Here is a 22,752-nt window from a genome sequence, read left to right as displayed (position 1 = left end):
TGTAGTGTGTTGGGGACAGTGTAGTGTGTTGGGGACAGTGTCGTGTGTTGGGGACAGTGTCGTGTGTTGGGGACAGTGTAGTGTATTGGGGACAGTGTACCTTGGGACAGTGTAGTGTATTGGGGATAGTGTACCTTGGGACAGTATCGTAGCTGGTACTCCAGGACAGTGTAGTGTGTGTTTTGGAGACTGTTCCACTGTAGAGTCAGACTGTTCTCTGATGCCTTGGTCCTTCTTATACCTGAGACCGGGGATGGGACTACTTACACACACAGAGAGACACACAGAGAGACACACACAGAGACAGACACACAGAGAGACACAGAGAGAGAGACACAGAGAGAGACACACAGAGAGAGACACTCAAAGGGAGACACACAGAGAGAGACATACAGAGAGGGACATACAGAGAGAGACACACAGAGAGAGACACACAGAGAGAGACACTCAAAGGGAGACACACAGAGAGACACAGAGAGAGACATACAGAGAGGGACATACAGAGAGAGACACACAGAGAGAGACACACAGAGAGAGACACACAGAGAGAGACATACAGAGAGACACAGAGAGAGAGACACACAGAGAGACACAGAGAGAGACATACAGAGAGACACAGAGAGAGACATACAGAGAGACACAGAGAGAGAGACACACAGAGAGACACAGAGAGAGAGACACACAGAGAGACACAGAGAGAGAGACACACAGAGACACACAGAGAGAGACATACAGAGAGACACAGAGAGAGACATACAGAGAGGGACATACAGAGAGAGACACACAGAGAGACATACAGAGAGAGACACAGAGAGAGACACACAGAGAGACACACAGAGAGACACAGAGAGAGACACAGAGAGACACAGAGAGAGACACAGAGAGACACACAGAGACACAGAGAGAGACACAGAGACACAGAGAGACACACAGAGAGACACACAGAGAGACACACAGAGAGACACACAGAGAGACACCAACAAAATAAAAAGTATTACTCAGACAGATTTAATAACATGTAGATCTATAGAGTGTAGATGTGTGTTTAGTCTCTGTGTGGATGTATAATGTGTGTGTGTGTGGGTGTGTGTGTGCGTGTGTATGTGTGTGCGTGTGTAGTGTGTGTGTGTGTGTGTGTGTAGTGTGTGTGTGTGTGGTGTGTGTGTAGTGTGTAGTGTGTGTGTAGTGTGTGCGTAGTGTGTGTGTGTGTGTGTGTGTGTAGTGTGTGTGTAGTGTGTGTGTGCGTATGTGTATGTGTATGTGTATGTGTGTGTGTGTGTGTGTGTGTGTGTGTGTGTGTGTGTGTGTGTGTGTGTGTGTGTGTGTGTGTGTGTGTGTGTGTGTGTGTGTGTGTGTGTGTGTGTGTGTGTGCGTGCGTGCGTGCGTGCGTGCGTGCGTGCGTGCGTGCGTGCGTGCGTGCGTGCGTGCGTGCGTGCGTGCGTGCGTGCGTGCGTGCGTGCGTGTGTGTGTGTGCGTGCGTGTGTGTGTGTAGTGTGTGTGTAGTGTGTTTAGTGTGTGTGTGTGTGTGTGTGTGTGTGTGTGTGTGTGTGTGTGTGTGTGTGTGTGTGTGTGTGTGTGTGTGTGTGTGTGTGTGTGTGTGTGTGTGTGTGTGTGTGTGTGTGTGTGTGTGTGTGTGTGTGTGTGTGTGTGTGTGTAGTGTGTGTGTAGTGTGTGTGTGTGTAGTGTGTGTGTAGTGTGTGTGTGTGTGTGTGTGTGTGTGTGTGTGTGTGTAGTGTGTGTGTGTGTGTGTGTGTAGTGTGTGTGTAGTGTGTGTGTGTGTGTGTGTAGTGTATACCGTCTCGGCTGGTTGTGATATTGACCCTTTCCACGGAGGGTTCCGATAGGCTGAGCTGCGAGACGCCGTTCTCTGACTGGACCGTGAAGGTGTAGGTGGTGTGTGGGAGGAGCCCGCGGATGACCACCCTGCGCTGTGATAGGCCGCGCTGGCTGGGGCGATAGGACACGCCCTCTTCACAGGGAAGACATGCCCTCTGAGGGGAGGCGCCACAACGGACACACCCCACGCTGTAGGTCAGGTCTCCACGGCCACCGCGTTCCAAAGGTTCCGACCACTCTAACGTCACCATGGTGTCGTTGATCTGGGTTACAATGGAGCGGGGCGCTGAGGGGGGGCCTGGGGGGGAGAGACAGGATGGGGGGGGGGACAGTCAAGTCATGTTTATAGATTTCCCAGGTGGCTTTAAGCTCCATTCAGTGGGACAACAACAATGGGTTCCAGTCAGAGAGCAGGAACAGGAACAGTAGAAAGGCCGTGGCTATGGATACTGAGGGTTCACCAACGTCCCAACACATCCCAACGGAAACCTCTTTTTCAATGCTTAGGATCACCTTCTGCCCGTGTGCTATTTTACACTGTCCTTTATCTAAAACAGAGCTGCTACTCACCCTCCTCTCCCTTCACCTTTATCTAAAACAGAGCTGCTACTCCCACTCCCCTCCCCCTTCACCTTTATCTAAAACAGAGCTGCTACTCACACTCCCCTCCCTTCACCTTTATCTAAAACAGAGCTGCTACTCACCCTCCCCCTCCCTTCACCTTTATCTAAAACAGAGCTGCTGCTCACCCCCCCTCCCTTCACCTTTATCTAAAACAGAGCTGCTGCTCACACTCCCCTCCCTTCACCTTTATCTAAAACAGAGCTGCTACTCACCCTCCCCTCCCTTCACCTTTATCTAAAACAGAGCTGCTACTCCCCCTCCCTTCACCTTTATCTAAAACAGAGCTGCTACTCACCCTTCTCTCCCTTCACCTTTATCTAAAACAGAGCTGCTACTCCCACTCCCCTCCCCCTTCACCTTTATCTAAAACAGAGCTGCTACTCCCACTCCCCTCCCCCTTCACCTTTATCTAAAACAGAGCTGCTACTCCCCCTCCCTTCACCTTTATCTAAAACAGAGCTGCTGCTCACACTCCCTCCCTTCACCTTTATCTAAAACAGAGCTGCTGTTCCCTCCTCCCTTCACCTTTATCTAAAACAGAGCTGCTGTTCCCCTCCCTTCACCTTTACCTCTATCTAAAACAGAGCTGCTGTTCACCCTCTCCCCTCTCCCTTCACCTTTATCTAAAACAGAGCTGCTGTTCACCCTCCCCCTCCCTTCACCTTTATCTAAAACAGAGCTGCTGTTCACCCTCCCCTCCCTTCACCTTTATCTAAAACAGAGCTGCTACTCCCACTCCCCTCCCTTCACCTTTATCTAAAACAGAGCTGCTGTTCACCCTCTCCCCCCTCCCTTCACCTTTATCTAAAACAGAGCTGCTGCTCACACTCCCCTCCCTTCACCTTTATCTAAAACAGAGCTGCTACTCACACTCCCCTCCCTTCACCTTTATCTAAAACAGAGCTGCTACTCACACTCCCCTCCCTTCACCTTTATCTAAAACAGAGCTGCTGTTCACCCTCTCCCCTCCCTTCACCTTTATCTAAAACAGAGCTGCTGTTCACCCTCTCCCCCTCCCTTCACCTTTATCTAAAACAGAGCTGCTACTCACACTCCCTCCCTTCACCTTTATCTAAAACAGAGCTGCTGCTCACCCTCCCCTCCCTTCACCTTTATCTAAAACAGAGCTGCTGCTCACACTCCCCTCCCTTCACCTTTATCTAAAACAGAGCTGCTACTCACACTCCCCTCCCTTCACCTTTATCTAAAACAGAGCTGCTACTCACACTCCCCTCCCTTCACCTTTATCTAAAACAGAGCTGCTGTTCACCCTCTCCCCTCCCTTCACCTTTATCTAAAACAGAGCTGCTGTTCACCCTCTCCCCCCTCCCTTCACCTTTATCTAAAACAGAGCTGCTACTCACACTCCCCTCCCTTCACCTTTATCTAAAACAGAGCTGCTACTCACCCTCCCCCTCCCTTCACCTTTATCTAAAACAGAGCTGCTGCTCACCCCCCTCCCTTCACCTTTATCTAAAACAGAGCTGCTGCTCACCTCCCTCCCTTCACCTTTATCTAAAACAGAGCTGCTACTCACCCTCCTCTCCCTTCACCTTTATCTAAAACAGAGCTGCTACTCCCACTCCCCTCCCCCTTCACCTTTATCTAAAACAGAGCTGCTACTCCCACTCCCTTCCCCCTTCACCTTTATCTAAAACAGAGCTGCTACTCCCCCTCCCTTCACCTTTATCTAAAACAGAGCTGCTGCTCACACTCCCCTCCCTTCACCTTTATCTAAAACAGAGCTGCTGTTCACACTCCCCTCCCTTCACCTTTATCTAAAACAGAGCTGCTACTCCCCCTCCCTTCACCTTTATCTAAAACAGAGCTGCTGTTCACCCTCTCCCCTCTCCCTTCACCTTTATCTAAAACAGAGCTGCTGTTCACCCTCCCCCCCCTCCCCTCACCTTTATCTAAAACAGAGCTGCTGTTCACCCTCCCCCTCCCTTCACCTTTATCTAAAACAGAGCTGCTGTTCACCCTCTCCCCCTCCCTTCACCTTTATCTAAAACAGAGCTGCTGCTCACACTCCCCTCCCTTCACCTTTATCTAAAACAGAGCTGCTACTCACACTCCCTCCCTTCACCTTTATCTAAAACAGAGCTGCTACTCACACTCCCCTCCCTTCACCTTTATCTAAAACAGAGCTGCTGTTCACCCTCTCCCCTCCCTTCACCTTTATCTAAAACAGAGCTGCTGTTCACCCTCTCCCCCCTCCCTTCACCTTTATCTAAAACAGAGCTGCTACTCACACTCCCCTCCCTTCACCTTTATCTAAAACAGAGCTGCTGCTCACCCTCCCCTCCCTTCACCTTTATCTAAAACAGAGCTGCTGCTCACACTCCCCTCCCTTCACCTTTATCTAAAACAGAGCTGCTACTCACACTCCCCTCCCTTCACCTTTATCTAAAACAGAGCTGCTACTCACACTCCCCTCCCTTCACCTTTATCTAAAACAGAGCTGCTGTTCACCCTCTCCCCTCCCTTCACCTTTATCTAAAACAGAGCTGCTGTTCACCCTCTCCCCCCTCCCTTCACCTTTATCTAAAACAGAGCTGCTACTCACACTCCCCTCCCTTCATCTTTATCTAAAACAGAGCTGCTACTCACACTCCCCTCCCTTCACCTTTATCTAAAACAGAGCTGCTGCTCACCCTCCCCTCCCTTCACCTTTATCTAAAACAGAGCTGCTGCTCACACTCCCCTCCCTTCACCTTTATCTAAAACAGAGCTGCTGCTCACCCTCCCCTCCCTTCACCTTTATCTAAAACAGAGCTGCTGCTCACACTCCCTCCCTTCACCTTTATCTAAAACAGAGCTGCTGCTCACACTCCCCTCCCTTCACCTTTATCTAAAACAGAGCTGCTGCTCACACTCCCCTCCCTTCACCTTTATCTAAAACAGAGCTGCTGCTCACCCTCCCCTCCCTTCACCTTTATCTAAAACAGAGCTGCTGCTCACACTCCCCTCCCTTCACCTTTATCTAAAACAGAGCTGCTACTCACACTCCCCTCCCTTCACCTTTATCTAAAACAGAGCTGCTACTCACACTCCCCTCCCTTCACCTTTATCTAAAACAGAGCTGCTGTTCACCCTCCCCTCCCTTCACCTTTATCTAAAACAGAGCTGCTACTCACACTCCCCTCCCTTCACCTTTATCTAAAACAGAGCTGCTGTTCACCCTCCCCTCCCTTCACCTTTATCTAAAACAGAGCTGCTACTCACACTCCCCTCCCTTCACCTTTATCTAAAACAGAGCTGCTACTCACACTCCCCTCCCTTCACCTTTAAATCTCTAGTCGGCCGCTGCTTAACCATGGTGATGTAGCCTGAGGCCGTGTTCCCTCGAGACCATCACAACGCCTGTACTCTACGGCCGTGTTCCCTCCAGACCATCACAACGCCTGTACTCTACGGCCGTGTTCCCTCCAGACCATCACAACGCCTGTACTCTACGGCCGTGTTCCCTCCAGACCATCACAACGCCTGTACTCTACGGCCGTGTTCCCTCCAGACCATCACAACGCCTGTACTCTACGGCCGTGTTCCCTCCAGACCATCACAACGCCTGTACTCTACGGCCGTGTTCCCTCCAGACCATCACAACGCCTGTACTCTACGGCCGTGTTCCCTCCAGACCATCACAATGCCTGTACTCTACGGCCGTGTTCCCTCCAGACCATCACAACGCCTGTACTCTACGGCCGTGTTCCCTCCAGACCATCACAACGCCTGTACTCTACGGCCGTGTTCCCTCCAGACCATCACAACGCCTGTACTCTACGGCCGTGTTCCCTCCAGACCATCACAACGCCTGTACTCTACGGCCGTGTTCCCTCCAGACCATCACAACGCCTGTACTCTACGGCCGTGTTCCCTCCAGACCATCACAACGACTGTATTCTACGGCCGTGTGCCAGAGCATCACAACGCCTGTATTCTACGGCCGCGTTCCAGAGCATCACAACGCCTGTATTCTACGGCCGCGTTTCAGAGCATCACAACGACTGTTTTCTACGGCCGCGTTCCTTCCAGAGCATCACAACGACTGTATTCTACGGCCGCGTGCCATAGCTCTACCATACAGTACATTCAGACCAGTACCATAGCAAAGGAGGAGGAAGAGACAGAGCAGGCGGAGGAGACAGAAGAGGAAGAGGAGACAGAGGAGTAGGAGGAGACAGAAGAGGAAGAGGAGGGGAGACACAGGAAAAGGAGACAGAAGAGGAAGAGGAGAAAGAGGAGGCAGAAGAGACAGAGGACAAGGAGGAGGAGACAGAAGAGGAAGAGGAGACAGAGGAGGAGGAGACAGAAGAGGAAGAGGAGATACAGGACAAGGAGGAGGAGAAAGAGAAGGAAGAGGAGACAGAGGAGGAGGAGGAGACAGAAGAGGAAGAGGAGACAGAGGAGAAGGAGACAGAAGAGGAAGAGGGGATACAGGACAAGGAGGAGGAGAAAGAGAAGGAAGAGGAGACAGAGGAGGAGACAGAAGAGGAGGGGAGACACAGGATAAGGAGGAGACAGAGAAGGCAGAAGAGAGAGGACAAGGAGGAGGAGACAGATGAGGAGCAGACAGAGGAGGAGACAGAAGGTAGAGACTTACGTGTGCAGGGTGTGTGTGTGGGGTCGGAATCTGCTCTGTGGTAACCAGGACGACAGAGGCAGTAGGCGGAGCCTGTTACCAAAGTGTTGCTATTGGTCGGACACAGGACACACCCACCGACTCCTGGCCCTGCCTTATACTGACCACCTGGACAAGCTGGAGAAAGAGAGAGAGAGAAAGAAAGAGAGAGTGAGAAAGAGAGAGAGGGAGAGACAGAGACAGAGACAGAGAGAGAGAACAGTCACCACTCACCCCAGACAGTCATAATAACACCACTCCCCCCAGACACTCATAACACCACTCCCCCCAGACACTCATAACACCACTCCCCCCAGACACTCATAACACCACTCCCCCAGACACTCATAACACCACTCCCCCAGACACTCATAACACCACTCCCCCAGACACTCATAACACCACTCCCCCAGACACTCATAACACCACTCACCCCAGACACTCATAATAACACCACTCCCCCAGACACTCATAACACCACTCCCCCAGACACTCATAACACCACTCCCCCAGACACTCATAACACCACTCCCCCAGACACTCATAACACCACTCCCCCAGACACTCATAACACCACTCCCCCAGACACTCATAACACCACTCCCCCAGACACTCATAACACCACTCCCCCAGACACTCATAACACCACTCACCCCAGACACTCATAACACCACTCACCCCAGACACTCATAACACCACTCACCCCAGACACTCATAACACCACTCCCCCAGACACTCATAACACCACTCCCCCCAGACACTCATAATAACACCACTCACCCCAGACAGTCATAATAACACCACTCACCCCAGACAGTCATAATAACACCACTCACCCCAGACAGTCATAATAACACCACTCACCCCAGACAGTCATAACACCACTCCCCCAGACAGTCATAACACCACTCCCCCAGACACTCATAACACCACTCCCCCAGACACTCATAACACCACTCCCCCAGACAGTCATAACACCACTCCCCCAGACAGTCATAATAACACCACTCACCCCAGACAGTCATAATAACACCACTCACCCCAGACAGTCATAATAACACCACTCCCCCAGACACTCATAACACCACTCCCCCAGACACTCATAACACCACTCCCCCAGACACTCATAACACCACTCCCCCAGACACTCATAACACCACTCCCCCAGACACTCATAACACCACTCCCCCAGACACTCATAACACCACTCCCCCAGACACTCAAACACCACTCCCCCAGACACTCACCACTAACACCACTCCCCCAGACACTCATAACACCACTCCCCCAGACAGTCATAACACCACTCCCCCAGACAGTCATAATAACACCACTCACCCCAGACAGTCATAATAACACCACTCACCCCAGACAGTCATAATAACACCACTCCCCCAGACACTCATAACACCACTCCCCCAGACACTCATAACACCACTCCCCCAGACACTCATAACACCACTCCCCCAGACACTCATAACACCACTCCCCCAGACACTCATAACACCACTCCTCCCAGACAGTCATAACACCACTCCTCCCAGACACTCATAACACCACTCCCCCAGACACTCATAACACCACTCCCCCAGACAGTCATAACACCACTCCCCCAGACACTCATAACACCACTCCCCCAGACAGTCATAACACCACTCCCCCAGACACTCATAACACCACTCACCCCAGACACTCATAACACCACTCCCCCAGACACTCATAACACCACTCCCCCAGACACTCATAACACCACTCCCCCAGACACTCATAACACCACTCCCCCAGACACTCATAACACCACTCCCCCAGACACTCATAACACCACTCCCCCAGACACTCATAACACCACTCCCCCAGACACTCATAACACCACTCCCCCAGACAGTCATAACACCACTCCCCCCAGACACTCATAACACCACTCCCCCAGACAGTCATAACACCACTCCCCCCAGACACTCATAACACCACTCCCCCCAGACACTCATAACACCACTCCCCCCAGACACTCATAACACCACTCATTTTATCAACATTCTCTCTCTCATCTCTCCAGTGCTGTTAGCCATAACACTACAGAGAGAAGAGCTTAAAACCTGGGTTAGGGTTAAGGGGTGTGTCCTGGGTTAGGGGGTGTGTCCTGGGTTAGGGGGTGTGTCCTGGGTTAGGGGGTGTGTCCTGGGTTAGGGGTGTGTCCTGGGTTAGGATGTGTGTCCTGGGTTAGGATGTGTGTCCTGGGTTAGGGTTAGGGGTGTGTCCTGGGTTAGGGGGTGTGTCCTGGGTTAGGGGTGTGTCCTGGGTTAGGGGGTGTGTCCTGGGTTAGGGGGTGTGTCCTGGGTTAGGGGGTGTGTCCTGGGTTAGGGGTGTGTCCTGGGTTAGGGGGTGTGTCCTGGGTTAGGGGGTGTGTCCTGGGTTAGGGGTGTTTCCTGGGTTAGGGTTAGGGGTGTGTCCTGGGTTAGGGTGTGTGTCCTGGGTTAGGGTGTGTTTCCTGGGTTAGGGGTGTGTCCTGGGTTAGGGTGTGTGTCCTGGGTTAGGGGGTGTGTCCTGGGTTAGGGGTGTTTCCTGGGTTAGGGGTGTGTCCTGGGTTAGGGGTGTGTCCTGGGTTAGGGGTGTGTCCTGGGTTAGGGGGTGTCCTGGGTTAGGGGGTGTGTCCTGGGTTAGGGGTGTGTCCTGGGTTAGGGGGTGTGTCCTGGGTTAGGGGGTGTTTCTGGGTTAGGGGGTGTGTCCTGGGTTAGGGGGTGTGTCCTGGGTTAAGGGGTGTTTCCTGGGTTAGGGTGTGTGTCCTGGGTTAGGGGGTGTGTCCTGGGTTAGAGTTAATAAGGTCAGAGTTAGTTAGGTCAGTTAGTCAGGTCAGAGTTAGTTAGGTCAGAGTTAGTCAGGTCAGAGTTAGTCAGGTCAGAGTTAGTCAGGTCAGAGTTAGTCAGGTCAGAGTTAGTTAGGTCAGAGTTAATAAGGTCAGAGTTAGTTAGGTCAGAGTTAATAAGGTCAGAGTTAGTTAGGTCAGAGTTAATAAGGTCAGAGTTAGTTAGGTCAGAGTTAGTTAGGTCAGAGTTAATAAGGTCAGAGTTAGTTAGGTCAGAGTTAGTTAGATCAGAGTTAGTTAGATCAGAGTTAGTTAGGTCAGAATTAGTTAGGTCAGAGTTAGTTAGGTCAGAGTTAGTCAGGTCAGAGTTAGTCAGGTCAGAGTTAGTTAGATCAGAGTTAGTCAGGTCAGAGTTAGTCAGGTCAGAGTTAGTTAGGTCAGAGTTAATAAGGTCAGAGTTAGTTAGGTCAGAGTTAGCCTCTCCTTCTCCGTCTCCTATTCCTCCTCTCTCTCTATTTTTCTGTTCCAGCTCTGAACTTAATGTAAACCAGCTGTGTGTGTGTGTGTGTGTGTGTGTGTGTGTGTACGTCTCCGCTGTGTGTGTGTGTGTGTGTGTGTGTGTGTGTGTGTGTGTGTGTGTGTGTGTGTGTGTGTGTGTGTGTGTGTGTGTGTGTGTGTGTGTGTGTGTGTGTGTGTGTGTGTGTGTGTGTGTGTGTGTGTGATACAGTAGCATATCCTATCACTCCCAGCTATAGAATACAGATGAGCCTCAGCTTTGCAGGTGGAGCAGGGTGTGGTGAGGTGCAGCGTGGGTAATTTGACCCGGGAGAGAGACGACATCCTGGCTCATCTCTCCATCATTTCTCTTTCATTCTCTTGTTCTCTCTATCCCTCTGTTCCTTTGATGTGGCTTTATTCCCAGACTGACACACCTCTCCTTTTCCATACACTGAACTGGCTAACACAAAGACACAATGCCTCTCTCTCTCACACACACACACACACACACACACACACACACACACACACACACACACACACACACACACACACACACACACACACACACACACACACTCTGACATATTATCTCTGTTACTGTCTCTGACATATTATCTCTGTTACTCTCTGACATATTATCTCTGTTACTCTCTCTGACATATTATCTCTGTTACTGTCTCTGACATATTATCTCTGTTACTCTCTGATATATTATCTCTGTTACTCTCTGACATATTATCTCTGTTACTCTCTGACATATTATCTCTGTTACTCTCTCTCTGACATATTATCTCTGTTACTCTCTCTCTGACATATTATCTCTGTTACTCTCTCTCTGACATATTATCTCTGTTACTCTCTCTCTGACATATTATCTCTGTTACTCTCTCTCTGACATATTATCTCTGTTACTCTCTCTCTGACATTATCTCTGTTACTCTCTCTCTGACATTATCTCTGTTACTCTCTCTCTGACATATTATCTCTGTTACTCTCTCTGACATATTATCTCTGTTACTCTCTCTGACATATTATCTCTGTTACTCTCTCTGACATATTATCTCTGTTACTCTCTGACATATTATCTCTGTTACTCTCTGACATATTATCTCTGTTACTCTCTCTGACATATTATCTCTGTTACTCTCTCTGACATATTATCTCTGTTACTCTCTCTCTGACATATTATCTCTGTTACTCTCTCTGACATTATCTCTGTTACTCTCTCTGACATTATCTCTGTTACTCTCTCTCTGACATATTATCTCTGTTACTCTCTCTCTGACATATTATCTCTGTTACTCTCTCTCTGACATATTATCTCTGTTACTCTCTCTCTGACATTATCTCTGTTACTCTCTCTCTGACATATTATCTCTGTTACTCTCTCTGACATATTATCTCTGTTACTCTCTCTCTGACATATTATCTCTGTTACTCTCTCTGACATATTATCTCTGTTACTCTCTCTGACATATTATCTCTGTTACTCTCTCTGACATATTATCTCTGTTACTCTCTCTGACATATTATCTCTGTTACTCTCTCTGACATATTATCTCTGTTACTCTCTCTCTGACATATTATCTCTGTTACTCTCTCTCTGACATATTATCTCTGTTACTCTCTCTCTGACATATTATCTCTGTTACTCTCTCTCTGACATATTATCTCTGTTACTCTCTCTGACATATTATCTCTGTTACTCTCTTTCTCTGACATATTATCTCTGTTACTCTCTCTCTGACATATTATCTCTGTTACTCTCTCTCTGACATATTATCTCTGTTACTCTCTCTGACATATTATCTCTGTTACTCTCTCTCTGACATATTATCTCTGTTACTCTGACATATTATCTCTGTTACTCTCTTTCTCTGACATATTATCTCTGTTACTCTCTCTCTGACATATTATCTCTGTTACTCTCTCTCTGACATATTATCTCTGTTACTCTCTCTGACATATTATCTCTGTTACTCTCTGTCTCTGACATATTATCTCTGTTACTCTCTCTCTGACATATTATCTCTGTTACTCTCTCTCTGACATATTATCTCTGTTACTCTCTCTGACATAGTATCTCTGTTACTCCCTCTCTGACATATTATCTCTGTTACTCTCTCTCTGACATATTATCTCTGTTACTCTCTCTCTGACATATTATCTCTGTTACTCTCTCTCTCTGACATATTATCTCTGTTACTCTCTTTCTCTGACATATTATCTCTGTTACTCTCTCTCTGACATATTATCTCTGTTACTCTCTCTCTGACATATTATCTCTGTTACTCTCTCTCTGACATATTATCTCTGTTACTCTCTCTGACATATTATCTCTGTTACTCTCTCTGACATATTATCTCTGTTACTCTCTCTCTGACATATTATCTCTGTTACTCTCTCTGACATATTATCTCTGTTACTCTCTCTGACATAATATCCTGTGGGTCCTGTGTGGCTCAGTTGGTAGAGCATGGCGCTTGCCATGCCAGAGTTGTGGGTTCGATTCTCACGGGGTGACCAGTTTGAAAAAATATGAAAATATGTCTGCACTCACTACTGTAAGTCGCTCTGGATAAGAGCGTCTGCTAAATGACGTAAATGTAAATGTAAATGTAAATAATATCTCTGTTACTCTCTCTCTCACCTTTGCATCGGAGGTCTGTGTCTGTAGCCTCATACCCTGGCCGACAGGCGCAGGCAGTGGCCGGCTGACCGACCCACTGTCCGTCCTCACCGCACAGCATGCTGGGAGGGCGTGCCAGCTCGCCCGGGGGGGTCACGGCGTTGTCTACACACTCTCCCTGAGCCCCCTCCACCAAGGTATGTGGAACAGTCTCAGGGAATCGGGAGAAGGAACGCGTCAGGGTGGGGCACTTCTTAAAATACACCTTAGGGACAAAATACAGGTTAGAAAGAAACTAGAAAGTGAAGAAATGTATCGATTGATTGACCTCAGAATACGCACATTTGCCTGGGATTTCATAAAACTGCGGACTGTTGAAAGACACACAAACACTAGTTTGAGGTAAAAGGTAAGGAACTTGTTAAAGATCTCGTACCCTGACAGCCAATAAGGCCATGCAGACTCCCTGTGCCTGGAAGGCTAGGTATACGCCCCTTTTGGTCAACCGACCAATCCTGAGAGTCTTCACGTTGGACTTCTTCTCTCCGCCCCTACGAAGCAGGAAGTCAGCTGCTACTGTGTCCACCTGGGAATCAGAGGGTTGGACAGGATGGTAAACCAAGAAGGTCGTCTGGAGGGGTCAGAGGGTTAGACAGGATGGTAAACCAAGGTCATCTGGAGGGGTCAGAGGGTTAGACAGGATGGTAAACCAATAAGGTCGTCTGGAGGGGTCAGAGGGTTAGACAGGATGGTAAACCAATAAGGTCATCTGGAGGGGTCAGAGGGTTAGACAGGATGGTAAACCAATGTCATCTGGAGGGGTCAGAGGGTTAGACAGGATGGTAAACCAATAAGGTCGTCTGGAGGGGTCAGAGGGTTAGACAGGATGGTAAACCAATGTCGTCTGGAGGGGTCAGAAGGTTAGACAGGATGGTAAACCAATAAGGTCATGTGGAGGGGTCAGAGGGTTAGACAGGATGGCAAACCAAGGTCGTCTGGAGGGGTCAGAGGGTTAGACAGGATGGTAAACCAAGGTCGTCTGGAGGGGTCAGAAGGTTAGACAGGATGGTAGCTAGCTTCAAGTCAGTTGGTAGGTTCTCTAACTCTTACTACACTAGCTAGCTTCAAGTCAGTTGGTAGGTTCTCTAACTCTTAATACACTAGCTAGCTTCAAGTCAGTTGGTAGGTTCTCTAACTCTTACTACACTAGCTAGCTTCAAGTCAGTTGGTAGGTTCTCTAACTCTTAATACACTAGCTAGCTTCAAGTCAGTTGGTAGGTTCTCTAACTCTTAATACACTAGCTAGCTTCAAGTCAGTTGGTAGGTTCTCTAACTCTTAATACACTAGCTAGCTTCAAGTCAGTTGGTAGGTTCTCTAACTCTTAATACACTAGCTAGCTTCAAGTCAGTTGGTAGGTTCTCTAACTCTTAATACACTAGCTAGCTTCAAGTCAGTTGGTAGGTTCTCTAACTCTTAATACACTAGCTAGCTTCAAGTCAGTTGGTAGGTTCTCTAACTCTTACTACACTAGCTAGCTTCAAGTCAGTTGGTAGGTTCTCTAACTCTTACTACACTAGCTAGCTTCAAGTCAGTTGGTAGGTTCTCTAACTCTTACTACACTAGCTAGCTTCAAGTCAGTTGGTAGGTTCTCTAACTCTTACTACACTAGCTAGCTTCAAGTCAGTTGGTAGGTTCTCTAACTCTTAATACACTAGCTAGCTTCAAGTCAGTTGGTAGGTTCTCTAACTCTTACTACACTAGCTAGCTTCAAGTCAGTTGGTAGGTTCTCTAACTCTTACTACACTAGCTAGCTTCAAGTCAGTTGGTAGGTTCTCTAACTCTTACTACACTAGCTAGCTTCAAGTCAGTTGGTAGGTTCTCTAACTCTTACTACACTAGCTAGCTTCAAGTCAGTTGGTAGGTTCTCTAACTCTTACTACACTAGCTAGCTTCAAGTCAGTTGGTAGGTTCTCTAACTCTTACTACACTAGCTAGCTTCAAGTCAGTTTCTTCAGGAGTTGCATATGGCTTCACCACATAACCACGAAAGTGACAAAATGACACATTTCCATATTTGTCTAAAAATGACTTCATTTCAAAGGAGTGCTGTACTGCACTTCAGATACTCCAATCACGACGTTCTATGTATCCATGGGAACCGTACCTTAGTTTAGGGGTTTTCCATCCAGGCTTCGTCCGTGTCTGTCTGATAGTTCTATGTATCCATGGGAACCGTACCTTAGTATAGGGGTTTTCCATCCAGGCTTCGTCCGTGTCTGTCTGATAGTTCTATGTATCCATGGGAACCGTACCTTAGTATAGGGGTTTTCCATCCAGGCTTCGTCCGTGTCTGTCTGATAGTTCTATGTATCCATGGGAACCGTACCTTAGTATAGGGGTTTTCCATCCAGGCTTCGTCCGTGTCTGTCTGATAGTTCTATGTATCCATGGGAACCGTACCTTAGTATAGGGGTTTTCCATCCAGGCAGGGTGTGTGTTGGTAGCTTCGTCCGTGTCTGTCTGATAATAGTGCAGGTTGAACGTCTCTTTACAGGACCGGTGGGAGTTGAAGGGAAGAGACGAACACTCCATCATCGTAAACCTGTCAATCAACATATACATCCATACAATCATCAATCAATCAACAAGTCAATCAAATGTATTTATGAAGCCATGTTTTACATCTTCATGTGTTACAGAAACTCAGTCTAAAACCCCAAAGAGTAGGCAATGCAGAGGCAGAAGCATAGCAGCTAGCAAAAACTCTCTACAAGGAAGAAACCTAGAGAGTAACCCAGCGACCACAAACAATGAATCAACCAGTCACTGAACATATTTATGAACCAATCAACCAATCGGTGTGTCCGTACCGTATCTCTACGTAGAGCACGGAGGCAGTCCTTCGTGGGATCAGCCGGCTCCTAAGCCAATGAGAGGTGCTGCTGTCTCCAGGACACAGCTGATAGGTTCTCACGCTGGTCCCTTCATCATCCAGACCACTCATCTCCTCCCACTGAGACATCATACAATACAGGTTAGAGGGTTATGACATCATACAATACAGGTTAGAGGGTTATGACATCATACAATACAGGTTAGAGGGTTATGACATCATACAATACAGGTTAGAGGGTTATGACATCATACAATACAGGTTAGAGGGTTATGACATCATACAATACAGGTTAGAGGGTTATGACATCATACAATACAGGTTAGAGGGTTATGACATCATACAATACAGGTTAGAGGGTTATGACATCATACAATACAGGTTAGAGGGTTATGACATCATACAATACAGGTTAGAGGGTTATGACATCATACAATACAGGTTAGAGGGTTATGACATCATACAATACAGGTTAGAGGGTTATGACATCATACAATACAGGTTAGAGGGTTATGACATCATACAATACAGGTTAGAGGGTTATGACATCATACAATACAGGTTAGAGTGTTATGACATCATAGAGTGTTTTTGAGTGCCATGTATATACAACATAAATATACATATTAAAATAAATAAAAACCCCAGTCATGGGAAGCAGAACCAAAATCACCCAGAAAACATTCCTCGACAATAAGTCCCCATCAAGACTTTAACTGTCCGAACAGCACCAGAACATCAAGACTTTAAACTGTCAAACAGCACCAGAACATCAAGACTTTAAACTGTCAGAACAGCACCAGAGCATCAAGACTTTAAACTGTCAGAACAGCACCAGAACATCAAGACTTTAAACTGTCAGAACAGCACCATAACATCAAGACTTTAACTGTCCAAACAGCACCAGAACATCAAGACTTTAAACTGTCAGAACAGCACCAGAACATCAAGACTTTAAACTGTCAGAACAGCACCAGACATCATCAAGACTTTAAATCTGTCAAACAGCACCAGAACATCAAGACTTTAAACTGTCAGAACAGCACCAGAATACATCAAGACTTTAAACTGTCAGAACAGCACCAGAACATCAAGACTTTAAACTGTCCAAACAGCACCAGAATATCAATACAGGTTAAACTGTCAGAACAGCATACAAACATCAAGAATTTAAACTGTCCAATACAGCAGAGAACATCAAGACAATACAGTTAACAGCACCAGAACATCAAGACTTTAAACTGTTATGAACATCACCAGAGCATCAAGACTTTAAACTGCCATGTAACAGCACCATAACATCAATTAAAATTAAACTGTCAAACAGCACCAAATATCACCCAGAAAAACTGTCAAACAGCACCAGAACATCAAGAATTTAAACTGTCCGAACAGCACCAGAACATCAAGACTTTAAACTGTCAAACAGCACCAGAACATCAAGACTTTAAACTGTCAGAACAGCACCAGAGCATCAAGACTTTAAACTGTCAGAACAGCACCAGAACATCAAGACTTTAAACTGTCAGAACAGCACCAGAACATCAAGACTTTAACTGTCCAAACAGCACCAGAACATCAAGACTTTAAACTGTCAGAACAGCACCAGAACATCAAGACTTTAAACTGTCAGAACAGCACCAGAGCATCAAGACTTTAAACTGTCAAACAGCACCAGAACATCAAGACTTTAAACTGTCAGAACAGCACCAGAACATCAAGACTTTAAACTGTCAGAACAGCACCAGAACATCAAGACTTTAAACTGTCCAAACAGCACCAGAATATCAAGAATTTAAACTGTCAGAACAGCACCAGAACATCAAGAATTTAAACTGTCCGAACAGCACCAGAACATCAAGACTTTAAACTGTCCGAACAGCACCAGAACATCAAGACTTTAAACTGTCAGAACAGCACCAGAGCATCAAGACTTTAAACTGACGAACAGCACCATAACATCAATACTTTAAACTGTCCAAACAGCACCAGAATATCAAGAATTTAAACTGTCAGAACAGCACCAGAACATCAAGAATTTAAACTGTCCGAACAGCACCAGAACATCAAGACTTTAAACTGTCCGAACAGCACCAGAGCATCAAGACTTTAAACTGACGAACAGCACCATAACATCAATACTTTAAACTGTCCAAACAGCACCAGAACATCAAGACTTTAAACTGTCAGAACAGCACCAGATGTATGTACCATCAAGATGTATGTTTTGGAATTGGTTCCAGCAACACGGTGCATTAGTGTGTGTGTGTGTGTGTGTGTGTGTGTGTGTGTGTGTGTGTGTGTGTGTGTGTGTGTGTGTGTGTGTGTGTGTGTGTGTGTGTGTGTGTGTGTGTGTGTGTGTGTGTGTGTGTGTGTGTGTGTGTGTGTGTGTGTGTGTGTGTGTGTGTGTGTGTGTGTGTGTGTGTGTGTGTGTGTGTGTGTGTACCTCAGAGTCTGTGTGTGGGTAAACGGTCCATCGCAGATCTGACGTCTCCAGTTTAGTGTTCATTACCACTTCTAGAGGAGAGAGGGAGGTGACTTAGAATTAACATAGGATGATGTAATATATAACAACATATATTAATAGAACACAATATATAGTAATATAATACAAATATATATGATATAATAATATAATATAAAATAGAACAACATATACATTGGGGCAAACAAGTATTTAGTCAGCCACCAATTGTGCAAGTTCTCCCACTTAAAAAGATGAGAGAGGCCTGTAATTTTCATCATAGGTACACTTCAACTATGACAGACACAATGATGAAAAAAAATCAAGAAAATCACATTGTAGGATTTTTTATGAATTTATTTGCACATTATGGTGGATTTCTGACTGGCTAGGTGATACTCCAGAGTTACAATAGTGATAGACAACCCTGGTCCTAAATCAGGGGTAGACAACCCTGGTCCTGCATCAGGGATAGACAACCCTGGTCCTGCATCAGGGATAGACAACCCTGGTCCTACATCAGGGATAGACAACCCTGGTCCTACATCAGGGGTAGACAACCCTGGTCCTACATCAGGGGTAGACAACCCTGGTCCTACATCAGGGGTAGACAACCCTGGTTCTACATCAGGGGTAGACAACCCTGGTTCTACATCAGGGGTAGACAACCCTGGTCCTACATCAGGGATAGACAACCCTGGTCCTACATCAGGGATAGACAACCCTGGTCCTACATCAGGAATAGACAACCCTGGTCCTACATCAGGGATAGACAACCCTGGTTCTACATCAGGGGTAGACAACCCTGGTTCTACATCAGGGGTAGACAACCCTGGTCCTACATCAGGGATAGACAACCCTGGTCCTACATCAGGGATAGACAACCCTGGTTCTACATCAGTGGTAGACAACCCTGGTCCTACATCAGGGATAGACAACCCTGGTCCTACATCAGGGGTAGACAACCCTGGTCCTACATCAGGGGTAGACAACCCTGGTCCTACATCAGGGGTAGACAACCCTGGTCCTACATCAGGGGTAGACAACCCTGGTTCTACATCAGGGGTAGACAACCCTGGTTCTACATCAGGGGTAGACAACCCTGGTCCTACATCAGGGATAGACAACCCTGGTCCTACATCAGGGATAGACAACCCTGGTCCTACATCAGGAATAGACAACCCTGGTCCTACATCAGGGATAGACAACCCTGGTCCTACATCAGGGATAGACAACCCTGGTTCTACATCAGTGGTAGACAACCCTGGTCCTACATCAGGGATAGACAACCCTGGTTCTACATCAGTGGTAGACAACCCTGGTTCTACATCAGGGATAGACAACCCTGGTTCTACATCAGGGATAGACAACCCTGGTTCTACATCAGGGATAGACAACCCTGGTCCTACATCAGGGATAGACAACCCTGGTCCTACATCAGGGATAGACAACCCTGGTTCTACATCAGGGATAGACATGTTTTTGATTTAAATTGAAAATAACTCTTGAAAAAAAAGAGAGCACACTCCAGGAGCTCAGATCAAAAATGTAATTACCAACATTTCGACAGGCAAGCTGTCTTCATCAGGGTAAATTGACCTGAAAAACCAGGCGTGTTGAATTTAGAGAATCCCTGAACTGATCAATTAGCTCTGTTTGTGTGGAATGGTGCCTAAAATCCTGCAGTAACTGCAGCACCAGGAACAGGGTTGTCTACCCCAGACATCAGTAGAACTAACACTACAGGAACAGGAACAGGGTTTTCTACCCCAGACATCAGTAGAACTAACACTACAGGAACAGGAACAGGGTTTTCTACCCCAGACATCAGTAGAACTAACCCTACAGGAACAGGGTTGTCTACCCCAGACATCAGTAGAACTAACCCTACAGGAACAGGGTTGTCTACCCCAGACATCAGTAGAACTAACACTACAGGAACAGGGTTGTCTACCTCAGACATCAGTAGAACTAACCCTACAGGAACAGGAACAGGGTTGTCTACCCCAGACATCAGTAGAACTAACACTACAGGAACAGGGTTGTCTACCTCAGACATCAGTAGAACTAACCCTACAGGAACAGGAACAGGGTTGTCTACCCCAGACATCAGTAGAACTAACTCTACAGGAACAGGGTTGTCTACCTCAGACATCAGTAGAACTAACCCTACAGGAACAGGAACAGGGTTGTCTACCCCAGACATCAGTAGAACTAACACTACAGGAACAGGGTTGTCTACCTCAGACATCAGTAGAACTAACACTACAGGGACAGGGTTGTCTACCCCAGACATCAGTAGAACTAACACTACAGGAACAGGGTTGTCTACCTCAGACAAACAGTAGAACTAACACTACAGGAACAGGAACAGGGTTGTCTACCCCAGACATCAGTAGAACTAACACTACAGGAACAGGAACAGGGTTGTCTACCCCAGACATCAGTAGAACTAACCCTACAGGAACAGGAACAGGGTTTTCTACCCCAGACATCAGTAGAACTAACCCTACAGGAACAGGGTTGTCTACCTCAGACATCAGTAGAACTAACACTACAGGAACAGGAACAGGGTTTTCTACCCCAGACATCAGTAGAACTAACACTACAGGAACAGGGGGTTGTCTACCCCAGACATCAGTAGAACTAACACTACAGGAACAGGAACAGGGTTGTCTACCCCAGACATCAGTAGAACTAACCCTACAGGAACAGGAACAGGGTTTTCTACCCCAGACATCAGTAGAACTAACCCTACAGAAACAGGGTTGTCTACCCCAGACATCAGTAGAACTAACACTACAGGAACGGGGTTGTCTACCTCAGACATCAGTAGAACTAACACTACAGGAACAGGGTTGTCTACCTCAGACATCAGTAGAACTAACACTACAGGAACAGGGTTGTCTACCCCAGACATCAGTAGAACTAACACTACAGGAACAAGGTTGTCTACCCCAGACATCAGTAGAACTAACACTACAGGAACAGGAACAGGGTTGTCTACCCCAGACATCAGTAGAACTAACACTACAGGAACAGGGTTGTCTACCCCAGACATCAGTAGAACTAACACTACAGGAACAGGGTTGTCTACCCCAGACATCAGTAGAACTAACACTACAGGAACAGGGTTGTCTACCCCAGACATCAGTAGAACTAACACTACAGGAACAGGGTTGTCTACCCCAGACATCAGTAGAACTAACACTACAGGAACAGGGTTGTCTATCCCAGACATCAGTAGAACTAACACTACAGGAACAGGAACAGGGTTGTCTACCCCAGACATCAGTAGAACTAACACTACAGGAACAGGAACAGGGTTGTCTACCCCAGACATCAGTAGAACTAACCCTACAGGAACAGGGTTGTCTACCCCAGACATCAGTAGAACTAACACTACAACAGGAACAGGGTTGTCTACCCCAGACATCAGTAGAACTAACACTACAGGAACAGGGTTGTCTACCCCAGACATCAGTAGAACTAACACTACAGGAACAGGGTTTTCTACCCCAGACATCAGTAGAACTAACACTACAGGAACAGGGTTGTCTACCCCAGACATCAGTAGAACTAACACTACAGGAACAGGGTTGTCTATCCCAGACATCAGTAGAACTAACACTACAGGAACAGGAACAGGGTTGTCTACCCCAGACATCAGTAGAACTAACACTACAGGAACAGGGTTGTCTACCCCAGACATCAGTAGAACTAACACTACAGGAACAGGGTTGTCTATCCCAGACATCAGTAGAACTAACACTACAGGAACAGGAACAGGGTTTTCTACCCCAGACATCAGTAGAACTAACACTACAGGAACAGGGTTGTCTACCCCAGACATCAGTAGAACTAACACTACAGGAACAGGAACAGGGTTGTCTACCTCAGACATCAGTAGAACTAACACTACAGGAACAGGGGGTTTCTACCCCAGACATCAGTAGAACTAACACTACAGGAACAGGGTTGTCTACCCCAGACATCAGTAGAACTAACACTACAGGAACAGGAACAGGGTTGTCTACCTCAGACATCAGTAGAACTAACACTACAGGAACAGGGTTGTCTACCCCAGACATCAGTAGAACTAACACTACAGGAACAGGGTTGTCTACCCAGACATCAGTAGAACTAACACTACAGGAACAGGAACAGGGTTGTCTACCCCAGACATCAGTAGAACTAACCCTACAGGAACAGGAACAGGGTTTTCTACCCCAGACATCAGTAGAACTAACCCTACAGGAACAGGGTTGTCTACCCCAGACATCAGTAGAACTAACCCTACAGGAACAGGAACAGGAACAGGGTTGTCTACCCCAGACATGAGTAGAACTAACCCTACGGGAACAGGGTTGTCTACCACAG

At 47.1% G+C, this 22,752-nt stretch overlaps 1 protein-coding gene across 6 annotated transcripts in view; it reads right to left on the bottom strand.

The window, feature by feature from the left end:
- LOC124008456 (ephrin type-B receptor 4b-like) overlaps positions 1-22,752 on the bottom strand; it is a 90,787-nt gene that overhangs the window by 54,390 nt on the left and 13,645 nt on the right. For 4 of the 6 annotated variants that reach the window (XM_046319747.1, XM_046319750.1, XM_046319749.1 and 1 more), the window contains exons 2-9: positions 18,355-18,425; positions 15,886-16,028; positions 15,476-15,617; positions 13,451-13,600; positions 13,036-13,279; positions 7,064-7,219; positions 1,796-2,134; positions 135-262 (exon numbers count right to left, since the gene is read on the bottom strand). In XM_046319747.1, the coding sequence (XP_046175703.1) occupies positions 135-262; positions 1,796-2,134; positions 7,064-7,219; positions 13,036-13,279; positions 13,451-13,600; positions 15,476-15,617; positions 15,886-16,028; positions 18,355-18,425 (1,373 nt within the window). The remainder of the gene's footprint in view (positions 1-134; positions 263-1,795; positions 2,135-7,063; positions 7,220-13,035; positions 13,280-13,450; positions 13,601-15,475; positions 15,618-15,885; positions 16,029-18,354; positions 18,426-22,752) is intronic. The other 2 variants (XM_046319748.1, XM_046319752.1) reach the window with 1 other exon arrangement.

This window comes from Oncorhynchus gorbuscha, linkage group LG21 (assembly GCF_021184085.1).
Source record: "Oncorhynchus gorbuscha isolate QuinsamMale2020 ecotype Even-year linkage group LG21, OgorEven_v1.0, whole genome shotgun sequence".
In the NCBI taxonomy this organism is placed as follows: Eukaryota; Metazoa; Chordata; class Actinopteri; order Salmoniformes; family Salmonidae; genus Oncorhynchus; species Oncorhynchus gorbuscha.
This window is presented reverse-complemented; position numbering and strand designations above follow the sequence as displayed.